We start from the raw sequence: 15,612 nt of genomic DNA, 5'->3' as shown, positions 1-15,612 counted from the left end.
CGCTATTGAAACCCATCCCTGTTTCTTTTTGTAGTAGGCAATTACAGCATTATATCATGGGTAAGGTTTTGAATTTGACTTTGCTGCCTTTTTATTACAGTATTTAAACAGTGGTATGATCCCCACCTATAGCCTACCTATTAGTTTGCTTCCTCCATTGTGATTGCTCCAAGCACTTTCTGTATGTACTACAATCACCCACTGCAACTAACACTGGCACGTGTTCATACAGTCAATACCACAGCATAAACACTGCAACTGAGATTGAAGGGTAGAGGTAGATACAGAAGAGAGGAGGCAGAGAGTGATGAATGCTGACTGTAACATTGTGTAACTGACAGATTATTCATTGTGCTATTAGTTTTCAGCAGCAGCTTGCTGTTGCCAATCTACACAAAGATGCATACCAGCAATGGCAGTTGGGTTGAGAGTTTTCAGTAATGTACTATTGAGGATAACAGACTACATATTTGTGTTTTACATAGGCTGTCAACCTTTAACCACTATACATTTGAACAGGAAAAAAAGATTCCAGGTCAGTCAGTTCCCTGGAAACAAGATTTAAGTTGCACGATCATGGCTAATAAAATCCCAAAGACTTTAAGTAGGAAAAGCAGATTAGAGTTTGATGAAGGCTGTATAATATTTAGACTTGAGTCTGAGGACAAACTTGATTTTCAATCTGCTAGAACAAATTTTTATCCTGCTCGATAGATAGATAGATAGATAGATAGATAGATAGATAGATAGATAGATAGATAGATAGATAGATAGATAGATAGATAGATAGATAGATAGATAGATAGATAGATAGATAGATAGATAGATAGATAGATAGATCAATCTCATTATGTTCTGTCTTTTATTGGTCTCCTCCCACTCGTGTCTTTCTTGCCTCCTCTGTCTTTGCTCCCTTTGCTGTCTGATCTCATTTTGTGTTCTCTTTCAGAGGAAGACAGATTGTTAAAGGGAGTGTAAGTGAGTAAAGTAGCAGCTCCCCTCCTACAAACCCCTGAGCCTCCCCTTCATCACCAAAACACTCCACCCAAAAATCTCGATCCCTTGAGGCTAAACTACTTGCAGGCCCTCCAGCGTCACAGCTTTTACACATAAAAGGCTTCAGCCATGGCTGAATAAACCCAGTTCCCGGCTTCAGCCACAAGCCCAGACCGAACCGTCAGCTTCCAGCGTTGCGGCTGCCCGCCTCCAAGCCTGCTGTCCAGGGACAAACACAGCACAGAAGGGGGGGGGGGGGGGGGTGTGAGGGAGGAAAAGACACAGGGAGAAAGGCAAACTCTTGCTTCACCACTCAAGCTTCTCAGCTTCTTGCTGTCAAGAAAATGGTTGAACAAAACATTCGTTTTTGCAAAGCCAAGTCCCAGTCGTACCTCTTGCTGGTAGCCTGCTCCGACAGATTAATCTGCAGAGAGGAAAAGTTACTCAGTATGGAAAACTGGACAATTGGAGGAGACGTCTGCTAATATGTCTGCACAATTGATCTATGTTTTGAAACACAGAATTTTAGAAGAATATGACATTAAATTATGTTAGATGATTTAATCAAGTTCATTGTTATGTGAACAACTGGCTTCCAAAAATAATTAAGTAAGGTGGAGTGCACAAAGTTTTGGCGTCTTTTTTGCAGCAACAAAACCCAAAACAGAGACAGATTTAGAATTAAGGCATTGTTCCGTCCAAGATCATGGACATATTATTCCTGTCAGATGACAACACTGCTTCATTTCCTTTTGTAGAAACCTTCCAAGAAAGTGAATTATATGCATACAATATTCATACTGATAGAAGTGTATTTTACAGAGCGATCTATGGCCTCTAAGGTCACCAAGCCCACCAAACAAATCAGGATGATGCAAGTTCTGTTTTAGGGTGGATTTCCCCTGAAACCCACCAGTGTGCAGCCAAAACAAACTCCCAGTGATGGTTTGCCTCTTGCCTCCGGTCTCTGTGGCCTGCTTCTAGACAGCAGACGAGGGACCCTCACCGCTCAGAGGGAGGAGCAGAAGAGTCTTTTGGCCCTCCCACCGGCTATAAACCCAGAGGCAGACGGAAACACTCAGACAGCAGGCACACGTGTAGCAAAGAGGCAGAGAGAGAGGAGGACAGAGAGAGACCAGTAGAGAGAGAGTCAAACTGCTGCCACAGCCTGGAAGTCGTTTTTGCCATTGGGATCGAAACACATAAATATAGAAACAAAGGACCAACACAGTGGTTTAGAGAAGTGAAGAAAAAGAGGACAAACTTTGACTTCCACATTTGACTTCAACATGCCATTATAATTTTGCTCTCTTCCAAAGGATTAACTCACAGAGGAACTTTGGGGATGTGAAGTGTTTTTGTGAATGAAGTAAGAGAGAAAGACAAGAGGAACCTGGGACCTGCAGCCACCTGTGACACAGCAGCTCTGCGATCAAGTCGCTCTTATCTGCTGATTTTGGATCAACCAGCCGATACTTTACTGTTAGTGAAGGGAGGTTATAAACCAAGCCTCACTCAACGTATGACTCACCTGGCTTAACAAGTTTTACAAAAAAAAGAAAACTTGGGGGTCAAAAAACAATTGGTGGTTGACATCTTTAGGCAGCACCATCAACTTATTTAAGCAGCTTCCAACAACAAACTTGCAAGCCAATCAGGAAAGTTTCCCCAAGATTGACCTGTAGCTGTCAAACCGTTGCTACGGTGAAGATGACATTCGCCATGCTGCGCACGGCACCTCCCGCAGGCCGCTTCTTGTACGGCGACATTGCCCTCCTCTCTGAAGATGATGAGGAGAACGGGAGTGAGGGTTCAGGCTCAGAGGACCGTACCAACTCCTCCAACTTCCGCCTGTCCTCCTCATCCCCATCTGCCTTTCACATCAAGGTGAACAGGAAGAGGAAGCTGTGCGGGCTTGGAGTGGGCGGTTGCGGAGGTATAGGGGACATTATGGGGAGGATCGGCCCCTCGGGCTCATCTGGCACTGGTGAAGTCCGCCAGAGGACCGCAGCCAATGCTCGTGAGAGAGATCGCACCAATTCTGTCAATACAGCATTCACAGCGCTGCGCACGCTCATCCCCACTGAGCCTGCAGACAGGTACAAAGCAAAGTAAAACTGTATCTGATGCAAAAAATAACTAAAACAATACTGAAAATGAATTTAAGTAACTAATTAAAGAAAAAGTAGTCTCTCAGTATCTTTCTATATGTCTTTGAGTCGGTGTCCAGGAAGTGTTAGATCCATATTTAAAAATGACATTTTGAATATATTACTAATGCTACAATGTTGTGCCAATGCATGATCAATTTAATCAAATTCTGATATTTTTTTTTTATTAATACAATAAATCTCACTCTTATTCCATGTTTAGGAAGCTGTCAAAGATTGAGACACTACGTCTGGCCAGCAGCTACATCAGTCATCTGGGGAACGTCTTGCTCCTGGGCGAGGGGCTTCATGACGGACAGCCCTGCCACACCCCCTCACCACCGTTCTTCCACGTTAACTCCTCCCCTCCCCGAGGATCTGACCAATCACCTCAGCCCAAGCACATCTGTACTTTCTGCCTCAGCAACCAGAGGAAAATGGTGAGCGTACAAAAATAATAATCCAACAAGCAATAAATAAATGAGAGACATCGGTGGAAAAAAAGGTCAAATAAAAAAAAAAAATAATGCAAATAGTGAGCCTTCTAATAAATAGTATAATCAGCATTTTATTTAATACCACATTAAATGCAGGGAAATATGCAAAACAACAACATTTATAACCAATACATTTCTTAATGTAATTTTCAAATGCTATAAACAGACCACTTAAACTGTTTCTTTCCCAGAATTAAAGGAAAAATAAATGAACCAAAGCAAGTCAAAGACAAGTTAATCGTAGCGGAAAGGCTTCTTTCTGGAAACTGTGTGGTGGTTTAGGGTCAGTTTGATGTTTAAAGCTGACCTGAGATCAGTGACTGTGCCTGTAAACCTGATTGGCCCTGAGGGACATTAAAAGCAGAAACTCTTTAAAGTCCTCTTTTGGGGTGAAGGACTGTGTGTTATTGTACTGTTGGGGGTTAGTTTTACTCGAGCAGGTGTCTTGAAAGTTTGAGGTGATTTCTGCAACTCGCCGGACATTACAGTGAATAGAAGTGTTTGTTTTTCGGTCAGCGGACCTAAGAGAGAGCTCGGTAGAGAGGTGGTGCACAAACTCAAATGTGAAAGGTCAAACAGCGTGAAATCTTTTTTACTGTGACAACGTCAAAATGTGCATGACCGTTGTGTAAAAACTGTCTTAACCTAAACTTTGGCATTTCTTTCTTTTCTTTTTTTAAATATATGAATTTAAAGTTTACAAGGGTATTTATACAGTGGGTGAGATTTATGACCGGGAGCCCATGAAATCCATCCAAAACCATGTGTATAATTTCAAGAATGCATTGACGTCAGCCTGAGTATGAGGTTTTAATCATAACTCCTGAAGAACTGACCTGAGATACAAAGATTAGTAGCTTTATTCCACTGACAATGTTATATGTGCACTTTGACCACATATTATATGTATCAAGGACCCTTTCCAAAACCACTTTATTATTTTACTTACTCATAAGTTTATCCGTAGCTTTAAAATACAGAAACAAAGTCCGTTGACTAAAACAGCAAAAAACTATTCTATCATTCTTTAATGATGAAAGCCACAAACTGTCTGATTCTTCATTTCAGTGACAGAGATAGCATTTTTTGTTGCCATTTTGACTGTTTTTACACACTTCCTTCACTGCTGCACTGTCAGTCAACTCCTTAATAGAGATAAAGAAAAGGAGAACTTCATCTAGTGCGAGGTTCAACTCAGGTTTGATTGATTTAGCGCAGGAAATAGATGTAATCGAGAACACTCTCAGCATAAGAAAGTCGTCAGTCTGATGAGGAATAACAGCCAATGAAGAATTTCTCTCATCAAATTTATACGACTCCGGCTCCTCTTCTGCGGATACCGCCAGTCTGTGGAGAAGATGATAGAGAGGTGACGTCCACTCAACTTTCCCCCTCTAACCTAGCTGCTGCCCATTTAGCAGGATTTATGGGTAAGGAGCTGACATCTGGCAGACTCCCCCGTTACCCCAGCAGTGTGTGAAAGCTAATACCCTCCTCAGTGTCTAAACCCAGAGACCCTTTAGCTAGGGGATAACCTGAGTCTCAGCAGTGTGTGAGTGCCTCCCCCTCCTCCCTCCTGCCTCCCCTCTGTACCTCTGTGCGTGAAAGCCTAGACGTCCTTGGTGTCTAAACCCAGACACCCTCGGCTGCGAGATAACTAGCCTGAAACCTGTCTCGTTCTCTCTACAGCTTTCCTCTGTCTCCTTTTCTTTCTGCTTCTGTCCTCTCTTTGGTCCTTGCTCTTATTCTCTGCCTCATTTAACTACCTCTCACCCAGTTTCACTTTTTCCTCTTCAACTCTTCCCCCAAGCTTCCACTGCTCCCCCGCCCCTCCCTCAGCTCTATGTGTCTACATATCGATCAGCCTGGTGGAGGTCAGAGCTGTCAGTAGGAGCTGTGTAATACTATCTGCTGCTGTCAACCTATGCTGCAGGATGCATGACTGACCTGTAAATGCACGCTGGGCAAAAAACAATTGTGAAACTTTCTCGTGTCAAGAGCCTCAAACGTGGAGACTTTGACTAAGTCACATGAAGCTGTTTTCTATTAGCTCAATAACAATTCACCGTTTTTCTGTTCTTTATGATTTATTGTTAACGTGCATTTACTGATTTCATTTAGTGCACTGCAGAGTTGAGCGCAGATGAAAGACATTATCTCCTGACACTAATGACAAATGAGCTAAGACGACAAGAAAAGATATGAGATTAGATGAATTAACAACTGTAAAAAATTTAAATAAAAAAGGAGCCGAAAATCAACTCAGCTGAGGATGTAAATCTTTAAAATGACGAGCACAAATACAGCTACAGTTTGATTAAGAAAAATAAAGCTCAGTAGTTTCCCAAAACAGCTGAGTACTGTAGGTTTTAGCCATGGTTACTCAAACGGGAGTAAATAGTGAATTTGGGCACTATTTTCTGTGGTGGATGAATACACATTTGGAGCCCTTCTGAGTATTTACAGCAGCAGGATGGTGGATATGGGATTTATTTAAAATAAACTATAGTGCCCATGTTTATGGAAATGGAGGAACGTGCCACCCAGTGCAGTGGTGTGGCTCATTTATGAGTTTTTAATCATTTTTGGACAATAATGGAACTCCATGACACAGAGGAATAAGATATATCACGCTTTTGCTACACAGACATGCAGAATCAATTCATTGTTGGTTTGTTCCTCATTTTATTCCATTAATGAAGGACACATTTTATAATAAACATATATCCCCCCTGTGAACATATTGAATGTACAACTGCCAAATAAAACACATATTATTACTTTGAAAGATATTTAAGCAGAAAAATAAGGGAAGCCCAGGTTCACCTGGTGTTTAAACGGTTAACTATGATTGGCAGAATCCGAGACCCTTTCACTTTCTCTGGAAAAGTGGCTATACAGTGAGTTTAAGTGGGCTAAAGGGCAGAATCAGTGCTGGTGATTACAGAGAGGAAACGATTGTGAAGGTAAAATGAGACTTTGTGTCCTGAGTACTCTCTTTGTATGTTTTTATGGCCATTGAGGTTCATCACAGCTGTCAAGTCTGGTTAGACCAGCCACTTCGATTATGCTATTTCCAATGTGGGAGAGGGTGAAAGTGAGAAAAGTATACGCTCATTTCCTCTTATTATGTGTGCATATAGTATAACTATTTCAAAACAAACAGTCTTGTTAGTGATGACTACTGCTCTGAGTGCGAAACTTTTACATATTCAGAGGAATTAGTAATGTGATTTCATTATACTGTCGTCATGATTCGGAGAGGTCTTTCATATGGGTAAAGGATGTATGGTGAAGTCCTATTTTCTTGTTATAGTGGGATGTTTTTTTCAGATATTGAAGGTAAAATGTCACCTTTGAACTCTCAGTGTAAGCTTGGAGTAATATTAGATTTTTTTTACGTACAGAGACCTGTTTAATATCTACTTTGCTGAAATTCAATAAGGCTGTCTTACAAAAAATCTATTCTGCTGTACTGCTGCTAGCTTGCTTTCCCATCATCAGGTAGAGCCACATACTGTATCTTATCAGAAGCCAAGCCTTGAGCATCCACATTTATCATATACATTTTTGACTTTTTAAAAAAAAAAGTCTGCTATGGAGCACCGGCAATCTGGTATGGACAAACATGGAGCGCAGCCCTCATATGCTGGTGCCTTTGATACATGTAGTTTTAAAAAATGATGGCTACATCTGTAAATGAGATGTACAGGGCTGAGGATCGAGGATTGAGGTGTGCTGAGGCTTGCTTAAATCCCTTCGCTGTCTGGTTGATTGATGCAGATATCCTGTGCTAGGCCTCTCTGCCTCTGCTGATCAGTGCAACTGTCAGGTGCCTGAACTCAACCTACAGCTGCAGCACTGAACAATCATGGCTTTTTAAATTATCACAGCTTTATTATGTACAGCCTTTCTCTGCTAGGAGTCACCTTTAATGTCCTTGAAATGTGTAGTACAAATTGTGCATCTGATGTAGTGGTTTGGTGACATCAGACTGCAACACTGGCCACAAACAACTGCAACTGGCCATATTAATATTACTCATGGACCCATATTTGATGTATTTTCAATAATTCTCTAATACAAAACAAAAACAGAAAGCTTGCTCAAATGTGCTCATCTATGTACTTTTTCATCCGACGGCTAAACACTTGGAGCATTTTTACAGCTTCCTCCGCAACTTTGGCTTATTCCTTTTGGCCTGAAGCAAAGAGAGGGTCAATTCAATTCAATGGCAAACATAAACAGAAATGTCAATTCATCTGCCAATAACAGCGTCATGCTGAAATGTTTCCTTATAATCTGGATATGACAGGGCTTTCATGCCAAACATTTTCCAATATTTAAAAGTTAAAGAAGCTCATTTGATGAATTGAAAGAGAATTTATATGTTTGGAAACCAAATAAAACTCTGGCAAAAATCTAACTACTATTATACTTATAGTGCGGTTGCTGTAAATAGACTTTTGTTCCTTTGAGATGGTTAAATTTAGTTAACAAGCATTTAAAGGCACAACCCTGATTTAATTCTGACTTAAAGGAATCGTATTTATTTGGATTTTCTAGAAATGAAAAAGAAATGTGTGAATTGAGTGAAACAGCAAACATAACAAATTATGTATAGTGTTCCTAATTATACAAACAGCTCTAATTTACATCTGGACTGCAGGAAAAATTTTATTCCTGATGATTTCTGTGGGTGGCTGGAAAGCAGGGCGTATGGAAAGACAGTGGCACTAAAACTGCAATGTGCAATTGGAGTGACTTATCTCTACTTGTACGTGTGTGTGTGTGTGTGTGTGTGTGTGTGTGTGTGTGCGTGCGTGCATGCGTGTGTGTGAGAGAGTGAATCAATGTGAAAGAGTGAAAGAGACTCATTTTGTGTGGATATGAGAGAAAGAGATGTGTATAAGATGGATGTGAGTAACACAGTTAGTGAAATTTTGTATATAACTATGTATGTATACAGTCACACACACACACACACAGACACACAGACACACTGGCTGGCTCTCTGTGTCTGGAAGTCATTGGCAGTGTGGAGCGGAGCAACAAATGAGCTAATTGTTCTGTAAATGATTTATCCTCTGCTGAGGCCTGTAAAGCCGGTGTTTAATTCAGCTGCTGCTATTAGAAACACATTGACGTTGAGCTTTGATGGTGATCTTAAAGAAGCCTGGAAACCGCTCTCAGTGAAACGCCCTCCCTTCTTACACACACTCACACCCACACATATGACAGATATACACACATACGAGCACGCGCTGGAATACATGCATGACCATGGACCCACACACGCTCGTATACAGCACCACACTCAGAGACTTTTATCGAAATCGTGTCATTCTGGTTTTTCTAGTCTTTTCAGCCAGACGCGGATCATTGCTTCTTTCAAGACACCCAAAAGAAACCATATATGATTACTCAGTTAAGGAGCCCTGGATCACGACTCTGCTTTCAACACTTTCTAAACTAATGGTGTGCAGGAAGTTGTGGAAACAGAGAGAGAGAGAGGAGAGAAAGAGAGAGCGAGAAATAGCCAGAGACTTGGCGGGATAATCAACTCAGCTATTTATCCTCCAGTTTGGACAGTTGGTTTTTTGACTGTGCTGAAACTACACTTTGCCTCTTTATAGAGATCAAATGAACCATGTACCTATGAGAGCTTAAATGCATGGATAGGACATGTGCAGGAGCACACTAATGACTGTGGTTTTTACAGTCATTTCGTTATTAGTCTGTTTTCAGTGGAAAAAAGCATTACGTCACTTGTGTGCATGGAGTAGACGTTTCAAGGTCATAGATGAAAACTAAATTACCCTCATTTACTGATGCTGCTATTGACGTGGAGTTAATGTTTTGTGCCCCATGAGTGAAAGCTTCACCGGTTTGTTTCTAATTTCCAGCTATGCTAATGAGGTGCATCGAAGGTGGCTAATATACTGGATTTAATTTTCACATATATTCTCGCCCACGTTTGGTGTGTGTGTGTGTTAGCCTGGATTGCCGTCATGCGTGGGCCTGTCTGTATATTTTCAGCCCAGATGGAAGCAGTTAAACCCTAATTTAACACCAACAGAAGAAGTCGGGTCAGATAACTAACAAAATCTATTAGTAAAACTATCATTCTGTTGTCATTTCGTCTTCGGGGAGAGGGCTGCTCGCTGAGCAAATTAAAACAAAAATACAGACAACTGAGCCAGGCACAGAGCAAATCTAAAAGGGATCTACAACACAGAAAAGCAAACCTGAGCAGTTTCAAATTGTGCAGTTTCTTAAAACAATATTCATTGTAGCTAATGGCATATTGGCTGATGCAAGGTGCATATCTTAGCAACGATGATAAAGTGCTGTTTAGTGCATAAAGTAGCACAATTAAGTCATCTGAGGCCGATGAAAATGAAGTCAGGGAGTCATTATAACAGATTATTAAACTGTGGGAATAATTAAATGCATGTGTGGCCGGCTGGTGCGAATTACATCTGATTAGGCAATCTAAGATAAATCAAGTGTTTTTCAGAAGCCATCAGGATGCTTATTAGCAAACCACAGTGAGCATGAAGTACATGTCTGATGTATCCAAGCCACATAATCGCAGACTGCGGCTTATTTGGTGTGCTAGTTAGCTTAATTTAAATGTCTGGATAACTCTGATGTGTTATTTATTGCACCGTTTGAATGTATGCCTATACTTTTCTGCAGTGTCATCGCTGATCATTTATGAGGGTAATTACAGCTTCTATTAGGCACTCGAGACATTGATGCTTATTCACATATTTTCACTCGATAAACTAAAGGGATATTACCAGTTTTCATTTCATGCTTGAATACCAATCTCCTTATACGATTGTCGGCCAGTGCCCAAGTGGAATTATTTTTTCCAACCAGTCATTCCTCTCCTCATGCAGCCAGAAACTAAATTAGATGTTTGTATTTGACAGAATGGCTTAACGCAGGAAAAGAGAGAGCGAGTGCATGGAAAATCCAGTTATAGGTAAAGGAACGGCCCGGATTGAGTTTCGGAAAAACGATATTAAAGTTTGAATTTGTAAAGTTGATAAGATGCCGTAAAGAGAGTGTTTACTACCCTCACATTAAGGTTGAAACAGGCTTCTTTCACCTTGATAAAACAATAATATTGGTCCAGTGTGGTAATATCATCATATCGTATCTAAAGTAAACATCATCAGGTAATCGTATTAGTGTCGGACAAATCACCCCCCTGGGAAGCCGGTGGTATGTCTGTGTGTGTGTGTGTGTGTGGGTGTGTTTGGAGGGAGAAAGAAAGAGAGAGAGAGAGCAGAGATGTCATCCGACCATGCTCTATTAGTCTTCAGGAGATTGTTTTGACTACCAGGCCAGCCCTAACGCCCCCCTCCTCCTGTTTTGACTGAACCAGTTACACTCCAGCTGAACCGCCTTCATCATCTACAGCTGTGCCTTTTTTTTAATACTATCGCTCAGCACTCAGAGCACGCTGTGGGACGATTCCTGGTGATTTCATGGTAATTTGATGTAATTTGGTAAATCATCGAATTGTCATGCCCAGTTTTACTCATGTACCCAGTTTCTCAAACCTGCCTAAATGACTTTAATTTTTACTGATAGATACCCAAATTTAAAAAAAAAAAAAAAAAGCATTATAATAAACACAGCTATATTGTGTCATCCAGCTGTTGGTTTCATAACTCATACGATAAAGTATGTGTTAGTAAAGAGCACAGTAACAGTAATGGGAGCAATAGTATAGTGAGGCCAAATGTGTCTCTGGCTGTATTTGAAATTATTTACTCATTCACTACTCACAAGGGAATCTTGGACTGGACACTACTGATTATTGTTCTCATTTGGTAGCCAAAATTGACTTTTTTCTTGTCTATCATATATATCATAGTTGTCTATCATGCGTGATGGTTGAACTGTGGGATAATTTGAGTCTGTTATATGTAACCCTGTCTCCTAGACATTCCGTTCCATGTGTCACTAATTTGTTTGTCAATTTGGAGTCATTTGGAGGGATTTCCTGGCTGGAGTAGGCAGGGTGGACAGATGAGTGTACAAAGCGCAGACCTTGAACTGACAATGCTGTTTGCACTCTTAAGTCCTGCATATTGTCACTTTTAGGCAACAAAGCACTTTGGTTAAAGTCAGTGAAAAAGCAAAGACGATTGTTGAAGCATGAAACATATTTTATGTACTTAATTAACATTTATCTACATACCTTGTTGTGATGTTTAAACAACTTCAGGGAGTAGTCAGGTTGCTGAATGGTCTGGTTTGGTCACTGGTTTGACTCTAGCATGGGATTTTTCTTGCATGTAATACCCATGTCTCACTCCCCTTGTTTCCTGTTACCAGTTACTATCTTACCTTGTGAGATCACGACATCATGAGATCACGAGAACCAACAATGGTTTGGACCAATCGGCATGAGATTCTTGCATGATCTTGTGATCTCATGATCTCATGACTCCTGCGGCCTCACAAGGTAAGATACACAGTGACAGACAGATAGTTAATCCAGTCTACTGCTGGAGTAGTTTTTGAAAGTACCTGTCCTTTGAGTTTCCAAGGATGGCTTCTCAGATGTAACAAACCATTCGCTGTGTCAGGTTAGTAACTGTCCAATAAAGACAAAAGGTGCCAAGAAATCCAAGAACACTCTTTAGAACATGTAATTAGTTCATTGATGTGACTTTTAAGAGACAGGTCTGTTACATACAGTAGGTTATAAGAACTCTCACTAGACATTCATACAGCAAACAACTTCAAAGTGGTAAAGACACTCGGTGAACTATACTTCATATTGTGATATATAACAGTGAATGATTGCAGATTCCTTGTTAGATTTCTTGCTGTATAATTTCTTACCAATCGTGTAGATATTTCTGTTATTGTAACTGCTTAAAACATCTCAGTATATGATCACATACATAAATATACCTGGAAATAAAAAGGCAATACACCTAAATGGCACCGAAAGAAATGCAGCATATTTAAAGATAGCTAAAAGAGTTCTTTGCGTACATAATAGAAAAAATGATAGCGTGTGCACACGTAGCCAACGAGACAATGGTAATGGTTCGTGTTTAGATAAAGGAAATCCAATAATGATCCTGGACTCTCAATCCAGCTGGAGGAAGAATTGACAATAATAGTTCCTGTGTCTCCTCACACTCACCTCAATCAGTGGGAGGACCGATTCCTGTCCAAATCCTATGATCTCATTCTCTCATTACCGCCTGATACCCTTCCAAACACCTACCCACCTTTGTTGATGTCAGTCATACAGATTTTTCCAAACACCTACACCTTATGCACGGTCTGAGAGGAAATGTGTAACAGGTGTTGGGCTGATGAGAGGAAGGCAAAGGGGGGCGGCCGGGAGGGTTAGTTGAGACGATATGAGAGGGGAAGAGAAAAGTCACGAGAGGACAGGAGTGCAGAGGAACACTGGTGGAAGAAAAACTAACTTAAAGTGACACTTTTGAGCTAGCTATGTGTGTATTTCTACTGCATATGAAATGAAGTTTGCCTGTGTTCATTTATGAAAAGATTGTTGTTTTTTTGACTTATTTGTCCATGAAAGAAAACTACAAATGAGGTTATGACAGCCTTAGATCCTTTGTAAACTATGAGTACGAAAACAGTATGAAAGCATTAGCTCAGAAAAGTAATCAGCAGGGATGACATACGTTGCATATCATTCAGTGGGCTGTTCGATAACAGATGACTGTTGCTTGAAGAGCTCATGGTAGCTAAGCAGAGGTTAGGTGAGGGGGGAAAATGTGATGTTATTTTCCTGGCCAGATAGAGAAACTCTCCTCACCAGCCAGGAAATCAAGGCTTCTCTGTTCTGATACCACAGATAAATGAGAAGCATATCATGCACTGCTGTCATAGATCAGCTCAGTGTCCAGACTATAATATAATTATCAGCGATCTCTGCTACCAGTGCATATAATCTACTGTACAGACTGTGTTTGTATGACTTAACTGCATGAAGTCAAGGTTCATTCACTGTTTTCAACTTCAGAACCGACGTTTATATAAAACCACATATATTTATTGAGCTAGTGACTGCAGTCCTCCTCCCACATATGACCGTTTTTGTGAGCAAAGTTCTGTACTTGGTCTCCTGTGCAAGTTCCATTAAAGTCCAACTGAAATTAAATTATCTTTTTAGTTTACGACAGCATACACTACTGCTAGATAAATCACTTGTCTTGTGTTTACCTTTGATTAAAAATAGAAGAAGAAGAAAGGAACCAAAAGGGAGAAATGTATGGAAAGTAATGCTGTGTTCTGTCATAGGTAGAGCAGATGGTCACACTGAGCCAGATAGCATCCCGCTATGCAACACAAGAGCCACAGATCAACAACATCCTACATTAGCTTTCCTGCTAAAGTCTCCTTCTTATCTAACGTACAAACATGACCACACTTGTCCTGCACCCAAGCTTGTTGAACGAACGAAAACTGCACTGCATACGTTGTTTAGCAGTTAGGCCAGATGTCTTATTAGCTCTTTGGCTGTAGAACATTAAACAGCACGTAAACATACCTGAAAATGTAACTTTCGTCCGGTTAGATGCAGGTTTGGTCACTGCTTTTCAAAATCACATTAATGACAGAAGAACATTGTTTTTTGGTTTTGGATTGTTTACGGTTACGGATAGTCTTTTCTAGTGCAGGAAGGGCTGACACGCTCATGTACAGCACAGGAGTCATTTGAGGTGGTGGCTGTATCATGGGCGTAGAAAGAGAGCAGTGATTTTATACTAAAGATCAAGGTTCACATTTGGTCAGGGAAAAATTGTTTTGATTAAATCCAGGTAAAGACAACATTGTTGTAATGCCAAAACCTTTCCCTAACATTAACTTAATGCTTTGAGTTTCCTAAACATGAAAATAAAAGACTTCCTCATACCATACTATGAGTGTTGTATTGCAAGACTGGATACTGTAGGAAAACAAATCCAATATGTTGCCAGCATAATTTTGCAAATACATTAATTAACAAAGTTTTATTTTTTATAAAAATAAAAACATAATCCAGTTGTCCTGCTCCAGCAAATAAGTAGAGTATTATGACACAAAGGTGAAAGTGGAAAAAGCCTGTAAGTGAATCTTGAGTGTATTATGAAGATGTCATTGTTGCTCTTAATGATGTGAGATGTTGTTTCTTCTCTTTTGCAGAATAAAGACAGAGACAGGAAGACAGCCATCAGAAGCTAACAACGCAGATACACACCACATGGAGAAAATGCTCGTCACTTCAACATCGCTGGCAGTTTTTTTTTAAATACTGCAGCTTGAAGACTTATCAGACTTGTGATGCGTTTCAGAGACTTTTGATGGACTTCTTCAGCACTTCCAGGACTTTTAAAATAAACTTTAAAAAGCAATTCTTTGTGTAGACTTTTTACAGTGCTTTACAGGAACTTTTTAAGGGTACTTTTAAGGGGCTTTCTCATGCTTATCAAGACCATGAAGAACCTTTATACCAACACTTATAAGGGGCTTTTTACTGTATTGTTCCAAGACTCAACAATGGTTTATTCAGAGTCTAAAGAGCTTATGGCACATAATCGAAAAACACAAAAACCTATGAAAGACAAATTTGTATTCATCAAAAGCTGTGTGTTATTAATGTGTAAACTGTAATATAAATGTATATTTATGTGACATAACATTATATAATGAAAATATGTTATTTAACAGGCATATCACATTCTTGACAAGATGCAAAACATTGGCTATTCACACAGTTTATGGCATTCTTTGTGATGGTTTCAGACAAAAAACGTTGGAACTTATGTGTTATTGATATTTCAACTAATCATTTTGAAAGTGCCTCATGCTGGAAAATAACTCAAGATGACCAATAAATTTTATGTATATCTGGAAGTAAATTTCATTCATATGTTGGTTGTATTTTGAACATATTGTACTCTCAACCTTGTCGT

At 40.0% G+C, this 15,612-nt stretch overlaps 1 protein-coding gene across 1 annotated transcript; it reads left to right on the top strand.

The window, feature by feature from the left end:
* The first annotated feature begins 2,706 nt into the window (after window positions 1–2,706).
* Window positions 2,707–14,988, top strand: LOC128366424 (basic helix-loop-helix transcription factor scleraxis-like). Its single transcript, XM_053327133.1, has 3 exons — window positions 2,707–3,095; window positions 3,370–3,586; window positions 14,843–14,988. Exons 1-3 carry the CDS (start codon window positions 2,707–2,709, stop codon window positions 14,879–14,881), a joined length of 645 nt encoding a protein of 214 aa, XP_053183108.1. The 3' UTR covers window positions 14,882–14,988.
* Window positions 14,989–15,612: the final 624 nt, after the last annotated feature.

This window comes from Scomber japonicus, chromosome 10, assembly GCF_027409825.1.
Source record: "Scomber japonicus isolate fScoJap1 chromosome 10, fScoJap1.pri, whole genome shotgun sequence".
Classification (NCBI taxonomy): Eukaryota; Metazoa; Chordata; class Actinopteri; order Scombriformes; family Scombridae; genus Scomber; species Scomber japonicus.
This window is presented reverse-complemented; position numbering and strand designations above follow the sequence as displayed.

Bases quoted from the DNA above. Each gene is read 5' to 3' on its own strand.
- LOC128366424 (XM_053327133.1), top strand. From the start codon at position 2,707: ATGACATTCGCCATGCTGCGCACGGCACCTCCCGCAGGCCGCTTCTTG. The intron at 3,096-3,369 runs GTACAAAGCAAA...TTCCATGTTTAG, and splicing joins CCCACTGAGCCTGCAGACAG to GAAGCTGTCAAAGATTGAGA. The intron at 3,587-14,842 runs GTGAGCGTACAA...TCTCTTTTGCAG, and splicing joins TCAGCAACCAGAGGAAAATG to AATAAAGACAGAGACAGGAA.